Consider the following 23,619-nt stretch of genomic DNA (forward strand, 5'->3'; position numbering starts at 1 on the left):
CAGGGCCGGGCACGGGGGGCAGTGAGGGGGGCCCCGGGGGAGACTCCTGCCCACACAGGTGTGCGCACAAACAAATGCGACTTTGCACACTTATATGAGTGTGCATTCCCGTGTCTACACCGCGCCCACCGCTCGTACATGTACAAACGTACACAGTTACACACGCACGGCCAGGCCAGAGGCTCATTGGTGGGGGGGGGTCGCATGCTGCCTCCCCCCACAGCCTCATATCCAGGTCCCACCATCCTGGAGGTGCCCCTGGGTAGACCCCCCCCGACACACACACACTCTCACGCTGACCCCCCACGTCATCTGGAGCTCCCCCCGGCCCGGCTCTGGCCTGGACCATGGGAACAGGGACATCGGGACACCTCCGTGCTGTGCTGTGGGGCGCCCTGCCCCCCCCGACAGTGTGGGAGACAGGAAACGCAGCACATGGGGGTCAGGGGGGTCAGGGAATTTCCAAGGCGGCTGGAAAACGCTGACCGTGGGGGCTACTCAGGCAGGAAAAGTCGGCTCGCACGTTGCGTGGCACATGGGGGTTTTATTGCAGTGCTGGGACGGTGCCCATCGCCCGGGCATCAGGGCGCAGGGTCGAGCATCACCACAGGTGGCTCACTGGAGCTACCGGGGCCCCGAGCGGGAAGCAGGGGACACCGGGGTGGGGGGCAGCCGGGCCCGGCGCGGGGCGCCCGGACCTGCCATGGGGGGCCTCAGAAGTCAGGCCGATCCTTCTTCAAGCTCTTGTAGTCGGTGGAAACCGCCAGGAACTGTGGAGGGGGAGGAAGCCGGGGGTGAGGAATTGAGGTGCTGGCCCCTTGGTGCCCCCCCTGTCCCAGCCCCCAGCCTGAGGACTCCATGTTCCCTCCCCCCACATCACCAGTGCTGGGTCACGGGACCTGGGCTGAGAGACCCCCCTCACCCCGTAACTCATTTCACAGGGACCCTCAAACTGCACCCACCTCAGGGGCATGACCAACCTGGCGCCTGAGTGATGAAGAGGGGAAAGGCCCCCTGCCCCACGCCCTGCCCCCCCCGAGCCCGTCTGGGAGCTGGCGCCCCCTAGAGGGGAAAGGCCCCCATATTCCAAGCCTCACCGCCCTGAGCCAGCCCCGCTCAGGGACCCCCCCAAGCCCCCTGCCCGCGCTCACCTTGTACTGGTCGTTTGGACTCAGTTTATTCCATGGCTCTGGGTTATTCTTCCTGTCCCAGCTGCAAGAAACCAAGAGTGGGGTCGGTGGGGAGGCACCAGGCGGGGGGGGCCGGCTTGGCACAGAGGCGGGTATAGTCCCCACCCCGGTGGCCCCCGCAGGGGCCAGGCCCCCTCCTCCCCGGTGGCGCGCGGTACCGGGACCCTTGGCCATAAAAAACATCGGGTGCAACCTGTGGGCTGGTCACAGTGCAATTATTTGTGCTGAAGGTTGGGGGGGAGGGGAGGCAAAACTGGGGGAGGGGGTGTCCCGTTTCCTTTCCCGAATGGCCACCCCCATGCACCTTCCCTCCTGGCCCCCCCCCACCCGCTGCCCCCCGGTGCACCGTGGGCAGCAGCTCTAACCCTTGGGCCCCATTGCCCCAGCACAGACAATGGGGGGGGGGGCAGCAGCCTGGGCCACGTGGGAGCGTGGTCACGTCTGCAGTGAGCGTGCAAGCCGTGACCTCACTGCTGGGCCCACAGGCGTGGCGCCAACAAGCCAGAGGCCCCAGGCGAGCTGAAAGTGTCCAGGTCCCACTAGGTAGGTTGGCCAAGCTCAGTTAGGGGAGGGGAAACTACACCCCCCCCGCCCCCCCCCCCCGCCCCTCGCACCAGTGCCAAGTGGCCAGAGTGGGTGAGCTGGTGAGAACAGCTGGAGGAAGGGAGGCCGCAGGCCTAGGCTGGACGAACCCAACCCGAGGGACTGAGGCGATTCGGGGCAGTGCAGCTGGTCGGGGGCTCGGCGCCCCCCCCCAGCCGAGTTCCCCTGCAGCCAAGGAGGGTTTGACGGTGGGATCGGCAGACGTTCCCGGCCATCAGTGGCATGCCGGCCGTTCACACTAGCCGAGGCTCCGGCCCAGAGCTGGTCGCAATTGGCTTGGAGCTGGCTGAGGCCAGTGTCCCCGTGAGGGTGTTTGCGAGAGCCATGGGGAGCCAGGATGTGGGGCGTGAGGAGGCCGGGGGTGGGTGGGTAAGGAGGAGCGGGGCAGCTGCTTGCTGAGTTTAACGGGGCCTAATGGCTGTTTACCGGTGACGTGCCCTGGGGAAATAATCTGCAACCTTCCATGTAAGTGGCAGGGAAATGACTCTCCGGGAGGAAGCTGCCAGGGGCCTGAGCGAGCGTCTGCCTGGCTGACGGACGGCTGGGGACGCGACCCCACGGGCGGCTGACGCCCCCTGTCCTCGCATGGGGGGCAGAGATCAGCAGGTTGGAGGGTACATTGAGATTACTAGGTGCATTACGGTAGCAGCCGGACACTTGGACCGGGTGCTGCACAGACCCACAGGCAGAGCCGGGCCCTGCCCCAGAGAGCTCCCAATGGACAGGCCCTAGGCAGCCAGAGGAAACTGAGTCACAGAGCACCAAGGCCAGGCTGCCAATGGACAGGCCCTAGGCAGCCAGAGGAAACTGAGTCACAGAGCACCAAGGCCAGGCTGCCAATGGACAGGCCCTAGGCAGCCAGAGGAAACTGAGTCACAGAGCACCAACGCCAGGCTGGCCGAGGGCTCAACGGCCCAAGGAACTGAGCCCTTAGCAAAACCTGCCCCCAGGGTGGGTACGGAGCCGGGGCCCCAAGTGACTCGGCGAGCCAGGAATGGAACCCAGGTGTCCGGCGTCTCTTTCCCTGGCCTAGACATTTCGCACAAGCCGCCTTGACTGGCTGGGGCTCCCCGTGGCTGCTGCCGGGGGCGATTCGACCCCCGGCCTGGCCAGACCCTGGCTGGTCCCTTCTGCAGAGCATGGCAGCAGCACATGGGGGGCAGGGCCCCGCATCTGCCTCCTGGGCCGGGGGAGGGGCGCTGCACTGGGGGGCGGGAATACCGGCTCCCCCAAAGTACATGCGGGCTCTGGGGGGGTTTGAGCTGAGTTCCATCTCAGGGTGAAATCCCCCCCATCCTCCACAGCAGCTGGCGACCCAGAACGGGGGTCACACAGGGCAGCAGGGGGGCTGGCCTTTGCCCAGACCCCTGTGTTGGGGGGCAGGGGAGCTGCCATTGCTCCTGGCCCTGCCCATCCGGCTCCCCAGAGGCGTGATTTGCTGCCAGCTCCTGGGGCTGGCCTCGGGCCCTGCAGCCTCGCTCCGTCGCCGGCTCGTTTGGGAGCCTGGCTCCCCCCACCTGGGCCGCGAAACTGGGTCAGCGGCTGGATACACAGACCAGGGGCTTGCTGGCCGCCACGGCCACGCTGCTGCTCCAACCATTGTACTGACTGCCCCGTCCCTCCGGCCGGCCATCGTCTGCCTAGCTAGCCCCCTGCCCGCAGTCACGCCCGTCCCTCCACCCCTCCATCCATCCCTTCCTCTACCCCTCCCTCCATCCACCCCTCTATCCATATTTCCATCCAGCCCCATACACATCGTCCCTCCATCCATCCTTCTGCCTAGCCAGGCCCCTGCCTGCAATCACGCCCCTCCCTCCACTCCTCCGTCCAACACTTCCTCTATCCCTCCATCCATCCCCATAGGCATCGTCTCTCCATCCATCCGTCTGCCTAGCCAGCCCCCTGCCCGCAGTCACGCCCCTCCCTCCACCCCTCCGCCCCCCCCATCCTCATACACAACCCTCCCTCCATCCCTCCTTTCCTCCACCCCCTCCATCTCTCCCTCCATCGCTCCCTCCATCCATCCCTCCATCCATCCCCATACACATCGTCCTTCCATCTGTCTGTCTGCCTAGCTAGCCCCCTGCCTACAGTCACGACCCTCCCTCCACCCCTCCGTCCCTCCCTCGATCCCTCCATCCATCCTAATACACAACCCTCCCTCCATCCACCCCTCTATCCATCCCCATACACATTGTCCCTCCATCCATCCTTCTGCCTAGCCAGCCCCCTGCCTGCAGTCACGCCCCTCCCTCCACCCCTCCTAGCCATCCATCTACCCACATCCCCATCCACACCCCTCCCTCCACCCCTCTCCCCCCCCCCGGGTTTTGATCACAGTGGTCCCCTCCCCGGGCCGCAGTCTCTGGGCCATGGCAGCACGGAGGCTCCTGTTGCCTCTTTCCACGAGTGACCTCACGGCGGCCCCCCTGGCAACCCGCTGTGAGGTCTCCTGCAATGGGGGCGGGGAACGCGGGGGGCACGGGGCCGTCCCAGGGAGCTGAGCGGCTGGGGAGAAGGGGGAGCTCCTGGGACGTTCCCCCAGGACAAGCTCGGCCCCCTCCTGCTCCTTGGCTCCTCACCCGGGGAGGGACGGAGCCAGCGCTGGCCTCAGCAGGTGCCCCCAGGACCTGGCTAATGTCACCGGGGCTGCTGTGCCCCCATCTCCCCCGCCTCCCCCGCCATCAAAGGCACCGGGCCTGGGACTGCTCATTGCTGAGCTGCGGGGGCCGGGCAGCCAGCGGCAAATTGAATCAATAATGGAGTCAGACATCTCCAGAGGGCCCTGGCAGAGCGGGGCCGAGGGGAGGGGCCCAGGCCCAGCCCAGAGCCAGAGAGGGGGAAACGCTGAACCTGTCAAGATACATATCCATAGCTACCCAGCCAGCCGAGACACACCCCTCTATCTACCCGTCCATCCACCCATCCCTCTGTCCACCCATCCCTCCGTCCATCCATCCATCCATCTACCAATCTATCCATCCATCCATCCGTCTCAGACACACCCCTCTATCTACCCATCCATCCACCCATCCCCCTGTCCATCCATCCATCCATCCGTCTCAGACACACCCCTCTATTTACCCATCCTTCCACCCATCCCTCTGTCCATCTATCTACCAATCTATCCACCCACCCATCCATCCATCCACCAACCTATCCATCCATCCATCCATCCATCCATCCATTCACCCGTCTCAGACACACCCCTCTATCTACCCATCCACCCACCCATCCCTCCGCCCATCTATCTATCTACCAATCTATCCACCCACCCATCCATCCATCAATCTATCCATCCATCTCAGACACACCCCTCTACCTACCCATCCACCCACCCATCCCTCCGTCCATCCATCCATCTACCAATCCATCCATCCATCCACCCATCCATCTCAGACACACCCCTCTACCTACCCATCCACCCACCCATCCCTCCGTCCATCCATCCATCTACCAATCTATCCATCCATCTGTCTCAGACACACCCCTCTATTTACCCATCCATCCATCCACCCACCCATCATTCGGGGTCGGGAAGGAATTTTCCTCCAGGGCAGATTGGAAGAGGCCCTGGAGGTTTTTCGCTTTCCTCTGCAGCATGGGGCACGGGTCACTTGCTGGAGGATTCTCTGCTCCTTGAAGTCTTTAAACCACGATTTGAGGACTGCAATAGCTCAGACATAGGTGAGAGGTTTTTCGCAGGAGTGGGTGGGTGAGATTCTGTGGCCTGTGTTGTGCAGGAGGTCAGACTAGATGCTCATAATGGTCCCTTCTGACCTTAATATCTATCTATCTATCCCTCCGTCCATCCATCCATCCATCTACCAATCTCACTCATCTACCCCCCTGCTCCATCCAACCATCCGTCCTAGACACATCTATCCATCCATCCCCATATACCCCCTCTATCTAACTCCATGCACCACCTCTATCTATCTATCCCCAGATGCACCCATCTCTCTCACACCCAGCCGGGACGGCTCCTGCTGGTGTATGCTCCACTCCTCCGTCCACCCTGGTTCCCTGCTGCCCTGACGGAGGCTGTGGGGGGAGCTCTGGGGGAGGGAGGAGACCAACGGGTGGGGGGAGGGGGCGTGACTAGGCCTCCCCTCTCCTAACACCGGAGTGCCCAGCCCGCTCTGTGCCTGGGGCCTGATCCTGCTTGGCACGAGAGATGGCCCGGGGAACTCCCTGTGCATGACTCTCCCCGCCGATCAGACCAAATGGGGGTGCGCTGCCCGGGCTTCCCTCTGCCATTTGTGACTCACCTTCCTGATTTGTGTTAGGGTAGCACCAAGAGGCCCCCGGCCGAGAGCAGGACCCCGCTGGGCTGGGAGCTGAGCCCTGCCCCGACGAGGCACCGAAACACCCTGACAAGTGAAAAGAGACGAGGGGCGGGAGGGGAAACTGAGGCACAGAGCAGGGAAGTGACAGAGCTGGGACTAGAACCCACCAGGAACTACCCCGTAGACGCCAGCGCCTCTCATTGGGGTTATTTACTAGGTGAATAGCAGTAGCGCCGAGGAGCCACGGACCGAAACCCCTGGTGCCAGGGGCTGCACAAACAGTGCCCCAGCCCCCCGCCCCGCCCCCATACCTCACGTCGGGGCTACAGAGGGCCAGGCGGAGCAGGTAGAGTGCGGCACTGCCCAGACCGAGGCCGATGAAGCTGATGAGGGGAATGAGCTGCGGAGAGAGGGAGAGAGAAGAGATGAAAAATGCCCCAATGAAATGAATATTTATCAGGCCGCCGGGAGAGTGAAAGGGAGCCTGACACACCGGGAGATTTACCGGCGCAGCAATCCTGTACCCGGGCTCCCGTACACAGTGTAGCTGTCAGCTTGAGTGACTGGATTCAAAGGGGGGGAGAAAAATAGTCTCGTGTTGGAGAGGAATTGGATTCGGAATGAGAAATCGCACGCTCCCCCTTCCCCCCCCCGTCTGCGGTAGTGGGGCTGGGAGCGGCAGGGGGTGGGGAGGGAGTGGGGGCTGCACTGGGGCGCTCCTTAGTGCTGTTGGCCCAGCCATCCTCCCTACGCATGCCACCCCCAGCCGTACCCCACTGCCGCCCGATCCTTCGGCCCCCCCAGGCCCCGGACACAGCCGTCCGGCAGCCCAGCCAGCCCCACAGATACACATCTCTCTATTGACTCCTCTGTCTACCGAGCTATCCATCCAGCCATCCCCAGCCATACCCCACTGCCGCCCGATCCTTCGGCCCCCCTAAGCCCCAGACACAGCCCTCGGGCAGCCCAGCCAGCCCCACAGATACACATCTCTCTATCGACTCCTCTGTCTACCGAGCTATCCATCCAGGCACCCCGAGCTGTACCCTTCCGCCCCCAGGCCCCAGACACAGCCCTCCGGCAGCCCAACCAGCCCCACAGATACACATCTCTCTATCGACTCCTCTGTCTACCGAGCTATCCATCCAGGCACCCCGAGCTGTACCCTTCCGCCCCCAGGCCCCAGACACAGCCCTCCGGCAGCCCAACCAGCCCCACAGATACACATCTCTCTATCGACTCCTCTGTCTACCGAGCTATCCATCCAGCTACTCACATACAATAACCTTCTTTCTACCTACCTGTTCATCCACCCCCATATGTACCTCTCTGTCCACCTGCATATCTAGCCATCCACACATCCCCCGACAGATCGATCATCTGTCATCTATCCATCCATCCCCATACACCTCACCTAATCTGTCTATCCCCAGCCACCCCTTCTATCTATTTATCCTCATCTACCCCCTCTATCTAATCTATCTCCAGACTCCCCATCTATCTATCTATCCATCCCCATATATCCCATCTATCATCTATCTATCCCCATCCACCCCCTCTATCTGTTATCTATGTATGTATGTATGTTTCTATCTATATTTATGTATCTATCCTCATCCACTCCCTCTATCTAATCTATCTATCCCCAGACACCCCGTCTACCTGTTATCTATGTATGTATGTATGTTTCTATCTATCTATATTTATGTATCTATCCTCATGCACCCCATCTATCTATCTACATCTATTCCCATACACCCCCTCTATCGATCTATCTACCCCCATGCACACCCCCAATCTCTATCTCCCTCACACAATGCATTAGACCATGTAACATAATGGGGCCGGCCCAGCTCCCTCACTGCACAGAACATAATGAGGAACATTTTCAAAAGTGCCCCAGGGTCAGAGGAAGCTGAATGACCTCGGGGTGCTCAGTGACTTGGGTGGTTACAGCCTCTGACTGATTCAGGCAGCACACGGCCCATTTTGAACCGGGGGTGTGGGGCTTGTGACGAGCCTGGAGTATTAACCTGGGAATGCTGCATGGGAGTTTTACTAGTTTACTGTCTTCTGCTAACACGGGGTGTGCCTCAGTTTCCCTGGGGATGCTGCACCAATCCTAGCTGGGGATGGGAAATAAGGGGGTGACTAAAGGAGGGTGGCTGCTCTTTGGAACCGGAGCCCAGGAGGGGGTTGGGACCAGGTGACACCTTCTGCCTGGGAAACTGGACAAAGGCTGGAGGAAGAGCTGGGGTGTGTGGCTGGATGTGGCTGGACTGGGGGTGTGGGGCTGGACTGGGCTGGGGGGCTGGGACTGGACAGGGGGTGGGGGGCTAGGTGGGTACATGGGGCTGGGCTGCTGGTGCCGAGGCAGCTGCAGGTGCCGCGTGGCCGTGTCCTGCCCCCAGCGCTGGGGGCAGCTGCTTTGCTGGGTCAATGGGATCGGGGGGGGGAGGGGCTCCTCAATGTCTTGGTACCTGCGACCACCCCGGGTCCCACTCGCTTGTTTGGCTCCTCCTGGCTGCGTGCAACAAAAGTGCCCCCGACGCCCGCCCCATTCCGGCCGCTTTTGTGTCTCCCCCCAGGGTCACTTTCTCCAGCCCCCTCCCGCGCTCCCCCTTCCTGCCCCGGGGAGCCTCCTGCTCTGCAGACCCCGGCCCGGCTGGGGCTGCGACACCGATTCCCGCCAGTGGGGGATCTGGCCCCTCTGACTCCAATGGAACGTGGGGTTGGGCGCTCAGTACGGCCACTGCCTGGCTGTGTGACCGTGGCAAGTCACTGACCCCCTCACACCTCAGTTTCCCCATCAGTCAAATAATTCTGACCCATCTCCCCGGGCTCATTTGGGGAGCCAGACACGAAGGCTGCTCTGAAAGTGCCAAGTGGCCTTCTCTTGAGACATTACCCAGTATTTATTACACCCCGGGGACCCCCGTTGTGCCAGGTGCTGGGCCCACAGTCAGAGTCAATCCTTGTCCCAAAAAGCTGACAATCTAAACAGACGAGGAATGGGTGAGAAAAGAGGTGAAACGACAGAGCCAGGAATAGAACCCAGGCGTCCTGAGGAGCAGCCCAATGCCCCTGAGCCCTGCTGGTTCCTCAGGGCCCAGCTGTGCGGATCCAAACACCATTGCTCACTGCCAGCATGTCGGCCTCAGGGCCGCCGTGCGTCCATCATCTTCTCTCACCTTTCCCCCAGCGTGACAGCTGAATTTCAATGCCCTGCACCGCCTCGCCCCGTGCCGGCTGGCAGATCAGACTTCCAGCAGATGCGGCTTATGATCCTGGAGGTCAGAGACGTCGGCCGCTAATGATCTTTTGCGCCGCGTGCCAGTCAGAGCTGGCAGCCGGGTGATGACGCCGGACTCTGGGAACTGAGACTCGGGGACAGGCCTTCGTCATGCCATCTGCTGCTGACACTTCTGGGTTCTCAAAGCCGGGGAATGAACTGAGCGGCTGGCAGAGGCGTGGGGGGAGCTGGAGCGAGGGTCAGTGGAAGCGAGGGGATGAATGGCAGTGTGGCCGGCCGCAACAGTTCCAAAAACACCGTTCCCCCCCCCAGCCCCGAAAATCGTGAGATTGGCTTGAAAAGCAGGAGATTTAACATAATAAATGGGGAGGTTCGGTTGCTTTCTGGGTTCTTGTTGGGGTTTTTTTTTGAGCCTTCACAGGCCACGGGTTTAAACGCCTCTGCCCTGCGCTGGGAGCTAGAAATGTTTGTGTTATCAAACAAGAGACGCGAGCCGAGGTCTGGCTGCCATCCCATGAATCTGGGTGCTGGGGCTTTAAGGAAAAGAGCGGTTCGTGTGAGCGCTGCTGGAATCCTGCTCAGTTTTTATAGGCAGATGCAAAGCAGGATTCGGAGGCCTGACCTCGCGGCCAGCGGTCGGAGCCCACCTTCCCACCAGCCCCTTGGATCTAGAGCTGCATCCTTTGGGCCTCCCAAGCAATGCAGGCCACGGCCGGTGTTAAAGGAGGCGGTGGGGAGGGGGAGACACGGGCGGCCAGCAGGAGAGGTGTTCGCTGGGCTGGGTGTCATGTGGGTGCCAGATGCAAAGCTATTTAGGCTCCTAACTCCCCTGGGATCTATGTGGCAGGTGGGCAGAATACTGAATACTAAGGGGCCTGTGATCCCCGGGCAGAGGCTTGGGGGGCGCTTGTCCAGCTGCTTTTAGGGGCCGTGCGGCAGGCAGCAAAGCAGGCTCCTGTTCCACTGCATTTCTATCCCCCCAGCAGCGCCCCGAGTTTGCTCCGTTTGCATTTGCTGTCGAGTCGGCATTAATCACCGCCCAGTAGCTAGGCCTGGCAGTTGGGCACCGCGGGAAGCCAGCTGGGCAGCAGCAGGAGAAGCCGGGGCAAGGTTGCAGCACTGATGTGCCCGCCCGGCAAGGAGCGCTCGGCCCAGATAACGGATGGTGTGTCGGGAAGCACCTCTGCTTTTAACGGGGCCAAGGCAGGTTACCCGCTCCGATCCCCGGCTGCCCACGAGCCCCCAGTGCAGGTTCCCCCTGCTCTTTACAGGAGCTAATTACGCAGGAGGAAGATTTTCAGCCCGGTTTTATGGATGGGGAAACCAATTGGCTCATCCTCACATGGCCAACACAGCCCAGAGCTGGGCACAGGGCCTAGTGGTTCTCACTCTAACCCCTAGACCACACTCCCACCCGAAGGAAGGGAACAGAACCCAGGCGTCCTGGCTTCCAGCTCCTTTCTGCTCCAAAAAGGAAACCCCCCTCCCTCTGCTGGGAATAGAACCCAGGAGTCCTGACGCTGGCTGCTGCTGTAATCACTAGACCCCACTCCTGTCCTAGAGTGAGGCATAGAACCCAGGAGTCCTGACTCCCAGCCTCTCCTGCTCTAACCGCTGGACCCCACACCCCTCTCAGAGCCAAGGATAGAACCCAGGAATCCTGGCATCCAGCCCCTCTCTGCTTGAACCACTAATCCCCACCCCCTTCAGCTGGGACTAAAAGCTGGTAGTCCTGTGGCTAGCTCCTGCTCTAACTCCTAGACCCCAATGCCTCACTATTTCCAGCCTCCCCAGCATCACATCTTTGCCCAGGACCTGCCTCTCCTCCGCTGGCCCAGAGCCCAGCCAACACCGGCCAGCCAGCGTGGACGTGACTGTTTGAATGTGTAGCCCAGTCTTCCCGAAAACCAAACCTCTGGGCTTAACCCTTCCCACACCAGCCCTGTCCTCACAGGGCCGGCTGCTCGCCTGGAATCACCCAGGCAAAGGGCCAGACCCACAAAGGCAAGCCAGCTCCCTGGCAGCTTGGCATCTGTGTGGAAAGAGACGGATTCTTAGCTTACACCATGGAAACTCGCCGTATGGAAAAACACCGGGCCGACCCCTGCCCCCCACTTTCCTTTGTGGCAGGGCGTGGGAACAATGTGTACAGCGGGGAGGGGGCTGAGAGCCATTGACCCAATCTGTAAACCCTGTGCATGATAGAAAGCACAACAAGCCGGGGGGTGCAGCCACACCCCAGGCCCCCTAGTTCCAGCCCCCTTCCTTGGCCTGTTGTTGGGGCGGGGAGGGGGGGGGTTGAGGCAGGTTCCCAGCATCTTGCATTCATCAGGGTTTATTCCTATTTGTAAACAAAATCCTCGTCATGAATTTTTTATGGCCGGGGAGCTGATGGATTTGACATGAAAGGACGGGAGGTGGATTCCCCCCCCCCGGCCAGGCTGATGAAAGGTTCCGAATTTGAGGGCTTGGCGGGGGGGTGGTGGAAGAGGATCAAACGAGGGGGAAGGGGTCAGGGGTAGCTGGGAGCCGCACACGCCCTAGAGAGAAGGAGCCACGGCAGGGAGGGAGATGCCAGACAGCCCCCCCATTTCCCGTGTGTGGGGGTGAAGTGCAAAGACCCCCAGGGTTAGGGGCCGAAACGCAGAGCGGGAACCAGACAGTGGAGGGGGGGGGGGGACGCAGGGAGCGCTGCTCCGGCTGGGGTGGAATCTGCAAAGTTCGGGGCCTTGATTTCTGTTACAGAGCAGCCCCCCCGCCCCATTGCATATAGTGAGGTAGGGAGGTGACAGCAGACATGCCCTGGGGGAAGGCAGACGGCAAACCAGGGGCCCCCAGCCACGAGGGAGCCCCTCACTTTTGGGGGGAGGCGGGGGAAGTGGGGGTGGGAGGGGGAGTTTAATGAAAGTAAGAGGGAGGCAGGAAACTGGGGGCAGATCATGGGGGGGGCTGATGATGGGGGGTGGCTGGGAGGGGGTTGGGAGGGGAGGGAGAGGGGGCAGGGGGGATAGGAGGGAGGGAAGGGGGATGGGGCAGGGGGGATTAGAAGGAGCACTGAGGGGGGACAGAGGAGAATGGGAACGGAGGGTGGAAGGGGGATAGAAACAAACTGGGGTGGTGGGATAAAGGGGGGCAGGGGGAGGAGGGGGACAGAGGAGGGGACGGGGGGCTGGGGAAAGAGGGGGGCAGAGGGAGGGGAAGGAGGGGGCAGAGGGGGAAGATGGGGGCAGGAGGGGCCAGATGGGGGCCGGGGAAGGCGGGGGGCAGATGGGGGGCCAGGCCAGGGGCCGGGGCAGGGCAGCGGGGGCCGGTCACTCACTCCGGGATGCCTCCTGATCTGGCGGGCGAAGGCGAACCCGGGCCGGGTCCCTCCCATGCTGCTGCCGGGGCGGACTCGCTCGGCCAGCGGCAGCGGCAGGTTCCCCAGTCCCGCTGCCTCCGCCCCCCGCCCGGGGAAGGGCGGCCCGGGCCGGGGGTCACTGGGGGCGGCGGCTCCATCCCTCCCCGGGCGCAGCTGGCCAGGGCGGGGATCGGGCTCCCGGGGACTCGGGAGTCAGGGGTGGTGGGAGCAGGAGGGGGGAGGGGAAGCGGGGGGGGCTGGGGAATGGGGGAGCAGGGGGAGGGGAAGCAGAGGGGGGGCTGGGGAGTGGGGGAGCAGGGACAGGGGAGGGGAAGCAGAGGGGGGGCTGGGGAATGGGGGAGCAGGGGGAGGGGAAGCAGAGGGGGGGCTGGGGAGTGGGGGAGCAGGGACAGGGGAGGGGAAGCAGAGGGGGGGCTGGGGGAGCAGGGGGAGCAGGGGGAGGGGAAGCAGAGAGGGGGCTGGGGAGTGGCAGGGCAGGGGGAGGGGAAGCGGGGGGGCTGGGGAATGGGGAGAAGGGGAAGCAGGGGGGGCTGGGGAGTGGGGGAGCAAAGACAGGGGAGGGGAAGCAGAGGGGGGGCTGGGGAGTGGGGGAGGGAAGCAGGGGGGCTGGGGAGTGGGGGAGCAGGGGGAAGGGAAGTAGGGGGTCTGGGGAATGGGGGGAAGGGGAAGGAGAGGGGGGTCTGGGGAATGGGGGGAGGGGAAGCAGAGGGGGGGCTGGGGAGTGGGGGAGGGAAGCAGGGGGGCTGGGGAGTGGGGGAGCAGGGGGAAGGGAAGTAGGGGGTCTGGGGAATGGGGGAAGGGGAAGGAGAGGGGGGTCTGGGGATTGGGAGAGCAGGGGGAGGGGAAGCAGAGGGGGGTCTGGGGAATGGGGGGAGGGGAAGCAGAGGGGGGGCTGGGGAGTGGGGGAGCAGGGACAGAGGAGGGGAAGCAGAGGGGGGGCTAGGGAGTGGCAGGGCAGGGGGAGGGGAAGCAGAGGAGGGGCTGGGGAGTGGGGGAGCAGGGGAGGGGGAGCAGGGGGGCTAGGGAATGGGAGGGAACAGGGGAGGGGAAACAGAGGGGGGCTGGAGAGTGGGGGGGGAAGGGACAGGGGAGGGGAAGCAGAGGGGGGCTGGGGAGTGGGAGGGAGCAGGGGCGGGGCTGGGAGTGGGAGGAGACAGGGCAAGCAGAGACCCAAGGGGAGCAGGTGGGGGGAGAGGAAGCAGAGAGTGGGGCGGGGGGGGAGAGTTTGAGGGGGTAGCTGGGGAAGGGAAGGGGGCCTGGGAACTGTAGCCGGAATGGGAGGGGATCAGAGGGAATCCCCCACCCCCTTCACAGCCTCCCCCGATCCCCCCCTGGGGGGGCAGCTGTTCCCTCTCCCCTCCCAAGGCCCCATCAGAAGTTCAGGGGAAGGAGCATAAATCCCCTCCCCCGTTGGCACTGCACCAGCTGGGCCCCAATCCCAGGCAGGAGCTGAGGGGGCTGCCCCAGCCGGGCAGATGAGACCCCCACCCCCTGTTCCCCAGGGCTTTGCCCAGCCCAGGTTGGCTGGTGCCAAGGGAAAGCAGCTCAAACCCCTGCTATCCTGGGACACGTCTCCCACAGCCCCCTGGCTCCCCATGTGTGGGGAAGGCCGGCCTTGGGGGGCCGAGTTCTGAGGGACTCAACTGGGGTCTCCGCTCGGTCGGTTTGCTCTCGGCCTGGGTGGAGCAGGCAGGCGCCTGGGGGTGACCTGGGCCGTACGGAGGGTCACGTACGGGATCTGACCTTTGCCTCCAGGGCTCTGGGGTGACAAGCCCTTTCTTTCCACAGGGAAACTCGCCCCAGTGCCCACGTCTCCAGATGGGCACTAAACCCCCCTGTCTTCCCCCATCCCCCGCCACAGAGCCTCCAGAGGGTCCGGTCCGTACAGCCACCCCCGGGGCTGGGCACACCCCCCTGCCAGGGCTCCGGCAGGCAGGATTCGAATCCTGGGGCCGAATGGCTAGGCAGCAGTTCTGCGGAAAAGGACCTAGGGGTGACAGTGGACGAGAAGCTGGATATGAGTCAGCAGTGTGCCCTTGTTGCCAAGAAGGCCAATGGCATTTTGGGATGTATAAGTAGGGGCATAGCGAGCAGATCGAGGGATGTGATCGTTCCCCTCTATTCGACATTGGTGAGGCCTCATCTGGAGTACTGTGTCCAGTTTTGGGCCCCACACTTCAAGAAGGATGTGGATAAATTGGAGAGAGTCCAGCGAAGGGCAACAAAAATGATTAGGGGACTGGAACACATGACTTATGAGGAGAGGCTGAGGGACCTGGGATTGTTTAGCCTGCAGAAGAGAAGAATGAGGGGGGATTTGATAGCTGCTTTCAACTACCTGAAAGGGGGTTCCAAAGAGGATGGCTCTAGACTGTTCTCAATGGTAGCAGATGACAGAACGAGGAGTAATGGTCTCAAGTTGCAGTGGGGGAGGTTTAGATTGGATATTAGGAAAAACTTTTTCACTAAGAGGGTGGTGAAACACTGGAATGCGTTACCTAGGGAGGTGGTAGAATCTCCTTCCTTAGAGGTTTTTAAGGTCAGGCTTGACAAAGCCCTGGCTGGGATGATTTAACTGGGAATTGGTCCTGCTTTGAGCAGGGGGTTGGACTAGATGACCTTCTGGGGTCCCTTCCAACCCTGATATTCTATGATTCTATGATTCTATGATTCGACAAGGCCAATAAAATGCCCCTCTCCACCACGTGCCAGCCTGCGAGCCGGGGCCTTTTTCATCCAAGCGAATCACAGGTACATTTGCTGCTGGGCTTCCACATGGCGCCGGACTGGGTTATAATTGATGGGCGGGGGGGGCGGGATTCTGCCTTGTGCGGGTACGAGGGGCCCTTTCCTTCGGAGCTTACCTAGCTGTCCTGCCTGCTGGCAACCATGGTTAGAGACCGGTGGTTAGAGCAGGGGGGCTGACAGGTAGGACTCCTGGCTTCCACCCCCAGCTCTGGGAGGGGAGTGGGGTCCTCTAATTAGAGCAGGGAGGGCTAGGGGCGGCCTGCAGCTCTGAGGTGAGGTCCAGTGGTGAAAGCTGGTGGGGGTAGGAGCCAGGACTCCTGGGTTCCATTCCCAGTTCTGGGTAGGGGAGTGCGGACAACTGGTTAGAGCAGGACTCCTGAATTCTCTTCCCAGCTCCGGCTGTGTCCATTTGACATCATCCTCCCTGCCCTCTGTGCCTCAGTTTCCCATCTGTAAAATGGGGCCAAGACCACCCGCTGTCCTTTGCCAAGCGCTTTGCGGCCTGACACTGATAAGTGCAAATGGTTTGTGTTATGATTTGTTGTGACACCTTCCCCCGCTGTTTGCCTGGGTCCCCCCCTGCAATCCCTCGCCCCCTTTTTGATAAATGACATAATGCATAATTTACATTTAGCCATGCAAATTTCCCTGGCAGTAACAGATGCTGCCGTGCATATGGAAAACAGCTATTTGTATCCATTTACTCTTAACAAAAGATTTGTAGATTGACAGAACGTCTGCCTGAAAGAAAGAGCCGGGCACCTATTATATGGCTCAGCAAATGAGCAAGGAACAGACCCCAGTTTGCTTTAAAGTTGGCTCTAATTAGTTTTTTAATATTCCACGTAGCGGGCGGATAATATCTCCTAACGGTTATTTACAATGGGGCGAGATAGAGGCAGGCGGCTGGAAAAGCAGCGTGTTTGCCCCATCTCTTCCCGCGGCTGGGCCGTGTGAAGAGCACGGGTGGGCCAGGAGAACTTCCCCGCCCTGGTACGGCTCAGCGAGCCCACTGGGTACAGCCTGGCACAATGCAGGCAGGGGCCACGCAGGGCTGACCTATTCTGTAGGTGCCCCTCCATCCTTACCCACAACCCCCCGGCTAATTCAGCCTTGGCTCCCTGCTACCAGCTCACAACCCCCTGTTATCCCTACGCAGGGCTCCCCACCCCCGGCCATCACCCATCAATCCCGACCCAGAACCCCGTTATCCCAGCCCTGAGCTCCCCGCCCCCCCCAAGCTCTGCCAAGGCCCCTGTGACGAAGTGGAGGGTTTTCTTGGTTCTTTTTGTTTTTTTTAATGGTTTGCATGCAGGGGGGTGGGAGTCAGTTTCCCTGGGCGTTACTGGTTTAACGAGACGATGGGAGAGGGAGTTTGTTGGTACAGAGGGCCGGCAACGGAACATGGGGCCTGGAGAATGGAGACCCCAGCGACTGGTGACTGGGAGGCCCAGCTCGGGAGTCACAACCAACCCCAGGGACCGTACGGGGCCAAGAGTGGGCACAAGCTGTGAGTCCGTGACAGCCCCTCAATCCCGATCCATGGTGCACACACACGGAGCACCCCCCGCCCGGCTCTTCCAGCCCCCCCAGCCCCTCCCCGCCGGATCTGCCGCTGCCCCTCCGCCGTGACCTCATTTCTTCCAGCAAAGTCTGAAAGGACAGAGGGGAGAACTTCGCAGGCGTGCACGGAAATAAATAAACAGAACTTGAATCCCAGCCAGCGGCGCCGTGCGGAGCCCTTTGTCGGGATAATTAGAGTTTTGAAATCAAATTGATCAAGTGCCACTCCCCAAGACAAATTACATCCTCCACTCCCTCGGCGCTTCTCCTGCGTGCCCCGCCAGCCCGGGAGAGCGGAGCCAGCTTGCCTCTCCCTGGGGAAAACACGCCGGGCAAGAGCCAGCCGATACCTCTCAGCCCCGGCAGGGGCACACAGCGAGCAGAGGGACGCTGCTCGCTTTCCAGCTGCTGAAATGCACCTCTCAATTGACTGGGGGAAATAGAGGGGTCTTCTTGTGGGGGGGGCACATAGATATTGCTCTGTTTAAAGCACTGAAAATTGAACGGCATGGGGCCGGCGGGCTCAGGGGGGCGGGGAATGGGGCACGGGGCCTTTTCCCCTCTAGGGTCCAGGAATTAAAGATTAATCTTGAATGAAAGATGATGTCGTGATGAAACCTCCAGGAATATGTCCAACCAAAACTGGCAATCCTAGCTGGGAGGGAGCCTTCGCCTCCGCGGGGTGGAGAAGGGGGTCTGTGGCTCTGTATTTCTAGGGCACTCCATACAGTCTGGCCCCAGGTTTGGTGGCCACTGCTGTAACCGACTGGAGAAACCTCCCCTCGCAAAGCTGGGAAGAGAACCCAGGAGTCCTGGGGAGCAGAAACTGGCAAGGGTGGGGGGCTTTACCTCTGCACCATTGGGGCCAATTAATTAACCTGGTCCCACCAGAGTGAACCGGAGGCTTTTGCTACACAGCTCCAGCCCCAGCTCCTTTGGGGTGCCCAAGGCCCCTGCGCAGAGCTACTGGATAATGGGGGTGGGCGGGCAAAAAACCCAACAAATGTCAGTTTGGAAATGCTCCCTGGGAGTTGGAGTTCAGGTGCATCATGTGCCCATTTTGCTCTGTGGGCTGGTCCCCCTGGTCAGACTACATCTCCCATGATGCACGATGGCCTCCCCTCCTTTTTAAACGGAGGTGGGGCTCATGGGAGTCTCTGGTTTGGTGCATTGTGGGAGACGTAGTCCACTTGAGGAGCCCGGCACATAGAGCAGGGATGGGCAAACTACAGCCCCGTGGGCCACATCCGGCCCACCAGCTGATTTATTCCGGCCCTTGAGCTCCTGTTGGGGAGTGGGGTCTAGGGCTTGCCCCGCTCCTGTGCTCCAGCCAGGAAGCGGGGTCGGGGGCAGCTCTGTGCAGCTCCCGGAAGCAGCGGCATGTCTCCTCTCCTGCTCCTATGTTTAGGGGCAGCCAGGAGGCTCCGCGCGCTGCCCTCGCCCCAAGCACGACCCCCACAGCTCCCATTGGCTGGGAACTGTGGCCAATGGGAGCTGGAGGGTGGTGCCTGAGGATGGGGCAGCTCGTAGAGCCGCCTGGCTGCGCCTCCGCGTAGGAGCCGGAGAGAGGACATGCCGCTGCTTCCGGGAGCTGCTTGAGGTAAGCGCTACCTGGAGCCTGCACTCCTGAGCCCCTCCTGTGCCCCAACCCCCTGCCCCAGCCCTGATCCCCCTCCCGCCCTCCGAACCCCTTGATCCAAGCCCGGAGCACCCTCCTGCACCCCAAACCCCTCATCCCCAGCCCCACCCCAGAGCCCGCACCCCCAGGCAGAGCCTTCACCTCCTCCCGCCAATCCCAATTTCAGGAGCATCCATGGCCCGCCGTACAACTTCCATACCGAGATGTGGCCCTCGGGCCAAAAAGTTTGCCCACCGCTGACACAGAGGAAATCTGGGCTATGAGGCAACAGAAATACCCCAACTCCCAGGGGGCACCAGGGCGGCATTTCCAAACTCAATTATTCTGGGCTCCAGGCATTGGGTTTGGTTTGTTTTTTTCCCCCCTGAAAAATCTAATTTTTCCGCAGGAGGCAGATGCTGGCTCATGAAAAATCTCCTGGAGTCAGAAACCCCGTTTCCCAGCCAGCCAGCCCTGCCTAAGGATGGAATGCCTCGCCCGTTCCAGAGGGCAGGCTGGGGGAAGTCCGGACGCCTGGGTTCTCTTGGCTCGGCCACTGATCCGTTGGGTGGCCAAGTCTCCGCCCTGCTCCGTACCTCAGTTTCCCCTCCCACTCGTTGTCCATTTGGCAGCTCATGGGGCCTGCTTCTCTATTGCCCTGGCATTTCACACCCGCCTTTCCCCCTGTGTGTGCCAATGACAGAGCGTGGTGTCGGGATCAGGCTGGCCCCGTCCCAGCAGCGAGCGGTAACAGCTCTTGCCTTCCCTCCCAGCCAGACCCGCGGCTGGATTTTCTGCACACCAGCCAGCCTCCTCCTCGATTGTTCATTAGTGTAATTAAGATATGTTTTAATTGAGCTTGGCGATTGCCTCCGCTTTGTTAATTACAGGTGACGATTCGTGTGCCTCGGGCGCCCGTCCGCTGGCCCAGCGCTGCGAGCCCGGCTGGGAAGGGCCCTCGCCCCGGCCCTGGCCCTGGGAACGGCGAAAAGGAGCTGCCGGCCGGAGGCGGTGTCTGAATCGCCCTCCATTTATGGATTCCCTTCCCAGCGCCGGCAGATTTGACAGCTCAGCGGTTTCGGGGAAGAACAAGGCAACTTGAGACTGTTTCTCCCTCGAGATGAAAAGAATTACAGCACCTGACCTCACCAACACACACACGGCAGCCACACACACACACACACGCCAGACACACACCTAGACACACACACAGAGACACACGCACCCATCAGCCACACAGATACGTCAACCACACAGTCACACACACCAGCCACACACACACACAGTCACACACAGAGACACACACAGACGTCAGCTACACGGAGACACACACCAACCACACACACACACACACAGAGCAGCCACACAGACACACACACCCCAGCTACACAGAGAAACACACACACACCAGCCACACACATACACACGTCAGCCACACACACACAAACACACACACATAGACACCCCCCCAGCTAAACAGACAGACACACACACGTCAGCTACACAGAGACACACACACACAGAGACACACACTAGCCCCCCCCACAGCCACACGCCAGCCACACAGAGACACACACACACAGAGACACACACCAACCACACACACACACCCCCCCCAGCCAGAGCAGCCAGAAGGGAAAATAAATATTCCCGGGGGTGTCGTTTTCACAGCGAGCCAAGGGGGCGAACGCCTCCCCAGTAACTGCTCCCGCCCCCAGCGATTCGACGCCCCCGAGCCCGGCTCCGCCCGCAGCGACTGGGGAACCCGGACGAGCCCCCGGGGTCGCTTTGCCGCGCCTGTTTGTGACGTGCGGGCACCCGTGTTGTCAGCCCCTGTGCTGTGATGTCACTGTTGTGCAGACAGCCTCTGCCCTACACGGCTTGGGTCCCAGGAGAGTTGGGCGCCTACAGGCCTTTGAGTGCCTGGGCCTTACTGTCTAAACAGACAAGCCAGAGGAAGGGTGGGAGGGGAAACTGAGGCAGGGAGCGGGGCAGCGACTTGCCCATGGTCACACAGGAGGTCTTTGGGAGAGCCAGGAATAGAACCCAGGAGTCCTGGCGGCCGGCTCAGGGCCCTACCCACTAGGCTGTAAGAGCTGGGATTCCATCCGCCATGAGTAGAGGGCAGCCCATGGGGGATGGATCATTAAACACAATGGGGAAACATACGGGAAGCAGGAGAAGGCGGGGGTCTGCGTGCCTCTGTTTCCCTACATGGGGCCTCTCTCTGCCCCCCACTCCAGGTTCGCACAGGGGATCCACCCCACATGGGCTGAACCCAACCCCGATTTAAATGAGGCCCGCGAGGACGGATCCGCTAGCCCACTGTGTGCATGCGGAGGGGTAAACGGGACTGCATTGCTCCCCCCGCAACCCCGATCCAGACGCGGCCCCGCGATGCCACCACCCAGAGCCAGCCGCTGGCTCATACATAAAGAAGAGGTGTCGGGGGGAAAATGAACCCGTCCCAGGGTGACGGGCCAGGGCACGCGGCGGGACAGGAGCCACCAGAGAAAAGGATGACAGGAAACAGGCCCTGTGAATCCTGGCCCCTGCCCCCAACCCCGCTCCCTGCCGATTACTGTGACGTGCGGCGATGCCCCGAACAAGCACCTGGCTGCACCCTGGCCCAGGGGAGTTCGGCCCCGTTCCCAGCTCAGCCAGGGTTTCACGGCACCGGGTGTGTGGCAGGGTGGGAGGAGCGCCCCGTTCCCTGCATTCCCAAGCCTCTTGCCCCGGCCCCTCGGGGGTTTCCGGGTGCGGTTCCGGGTGTGATGGGAAATGGGGGGGCCGGCGCTGTGACAAAGTGGGACTGTTCTTAATGTTTTCTCTGAATAGTGTGGGGGTGCCTCAGTTTCCCCTAGGCAGTTCTTAAGTCTCTAGGTGGTGGGATAAGAGTGTATGATCATTGCAGAGCCCTAGGGGGCAGGTGTGTGCAGGGGTCTGGACACAGAGAATGGCCGACACCCTGTTTCCTGGCACCTGGTGACCTGGGCCCTTCCCCCCTGCAAGGTGAGAGCTGAAGGGCGGGAGAACAAAGGAATCCGGTGACCTCCTGGCCCAGGAAAGGGACAAAGCCCAGAGGAGGGGGGGCTGGAGAGAGTTTCAGTTTGGAGGCTGGCTGGGACACAGAGTGAAGGGGAGTGAAGGGCAGACGTGGTGGTCTGGCTCATTGCCCCCCTAAATGGACCCAGCTGAGGGGTCCTGTTCTCTGCACCTACAAGCTCTGTTCTAGACCGTGTTCCTGTCGTCTAATAAACCTTCTGTTTTACTGGCTGGCTGAGAGTCCCATCTGACTGCGAAGTTGGGGGGCAGGACCCTCTGGCTGCCCCAGGACCCCACCTGAGCAGACTCGCTGTGGGAAGCGCAGGGAGGGGCAGAGGATGCTGAAGGCTCCGGGGTCAGACCCAGGAAGGTGGAAGCCGGGTGAGCTTCTCGCCCTGGGGACAGGCTGCTCAGACAGGAGGGTCCCCCAGAGTCCTGCCTGGCTTCGTAGGGAGCCGTCCTGGAGCATTGCCTGGGGACCCCGTGACAGGCACATGAATAAAACAGGCGCATGGATTTGGGGGACCCAGAAAACCAGTGGCAAAGGACTCCTGGGTTCTTTCCCTGCTCCTGGGGATAAGCGTGCGGCCTGGTGCATAGAGCGGGTGTGCTGGGAGCCAGGACTCCTGGATTCTGTTCACAGCCAACTCACTGCGGGACCCCAGGTGGGTCCCATCCTCCCCCCCCCCCCCCACAGCGCCTCAGTTTCCCCATCTGCAAAATGGTGAGGAAGCTCCTTCTGCCTCCCATCCTGCGGCTCTCGGAGCCCCTCGGCTGGAAGGAGAGAGGTTGATTATTAATAATCCTAATAAATTATGGACAGCAGAGAAATTAGAGATGGGAAGAGACCAATTAGCAGCGCGATAGCTGCTAAGAATGCATTTGGGACCAGCTATAAACAGCCCGGACGCAGGGAGACAGATGGGGCAGGGGGTCAGACAGCTAAAGGGGGGGTTATGAAAACAGATTTTCCTCCAGGCCCCTGTGAAGTCCCCCAGCGATGCAATCCCCCCCTCCCCCCTCCGGCCAGTATCCCCCAGCAGACCTGACCACCCCCCCATCTTCTGTGCAACAATTAACTTTGCATCCTGTTGCATTTAGCAGCCCGGCTCAGGGCTTGGCCTCCCCCAGGCTCCGGTGATGGGTGCTGCTGGGGGACCCCCATCTGCAGCAGGGAGGGAGGGTCCCCAAGAGGAAAGCCAGGTGGTGATGGGGGGAGGGGGCTCCATATCCAGGCAGTCCTTGGATCAACATCTTCTAGGAGGGCAGATGATGGACAGGGAGCTTGCGAGCCCTCAGCTCCCCCAAGCCCCCCGAGCGGCCAGGGTGGGGCCCTCACCAGCCACCCCCTGGATCGCCCTGCTGGGAGCCAGCCAGGGACGCTGGCCTGGCAGGCTCCTCACACGGCAGCTGCCGAGCCGGGTGTTTTACAACCACTCCAAAAATATTAGTCAAGATGAGGGAGGATCGGCGCTCAGAGGAGCGAGGGGTCGGCGCGGCGGATTTATCATTGCGAAGTGGGTTTTTCCCTCTCCCCCTCCCCGTGATGAAGTGCTTCATTAACGGGAGATGCGGCATCTCGGCTGCCGTGCCCAGGGGAGCGGATAGGCCGGCGTCTCCCACGCCTGACAGCCCTGTGGAGACTTCGCAGGCCCCAGCTCGGCAGGGAGGAGGGTGCCGGGATCGGGGCCTGACCTGGGTCATTGCTACCAATCAGAACGTGTCCCTCTGCCTGCAGAAGGCCACGAGCAGCATCACTCACCCCCTTTTCCGGATGGGGATACCGAGGCACAGAGCAGGGAGTAGAACCCAGGGCTCCCAAGAGCCAGACGTGCTCTATCCACTAGGCCACCCAGCCCCGATCAGGACCCCATTGCACCAGGCACTGTCCAGACAGACAGACAGGCCCTGCCTGGACATGCAGACAGACAGACAGACCCTGCCTCGCC

At 61.5% G+C, this 23,619-nt stretch overlaps 1 protein-coding gene across 1 annotated transcript; it reads right to left on the reverse strand.

Annotated features, from left to right (window-relative positions):
* Positions 1-529: 529 nt before the first annotated feature.
* On the reverse strand, positions 530-12,790 carry NDUFA4L2 (NDUFA4 mitochondrial complex associated like 2). Its single transcript, XM_084610674.1, has 4 exons — positions 12,655-12,790; positions 6,394-6,482; positions 1,152-1,212; positions 530-770 (listed from the first exon to the last, which is right to left on the reverse strand). The coding sequence occupies exons 1-4, from the start codon at positions 12,709-12,711 to the stop codon at positions 714-716; spliced, it is 264 nt and encodes an 87-aa protein (XP_084466800.1). The 5' UTR covers positions 12,712-12,790; the 3' UTR covers positions 530-713.
* Between the last annotated feature and the right edge of the window lie 10,829 nt (positions 12,791-23,619).

The sequence above is a fragment of the Lepidochelys olivacea genome (genome assembly GCF_965140295.1).
Source record: "Lepidochelys olivacea isolate rLepOli2 genome assembly, chromosome: 20".
Lineage (NCBI taxonomy): Eukaryota > Metazoa > Chordata > Testudines > Cheloniidae > Lepidochelys > Lepidochelys olivacea.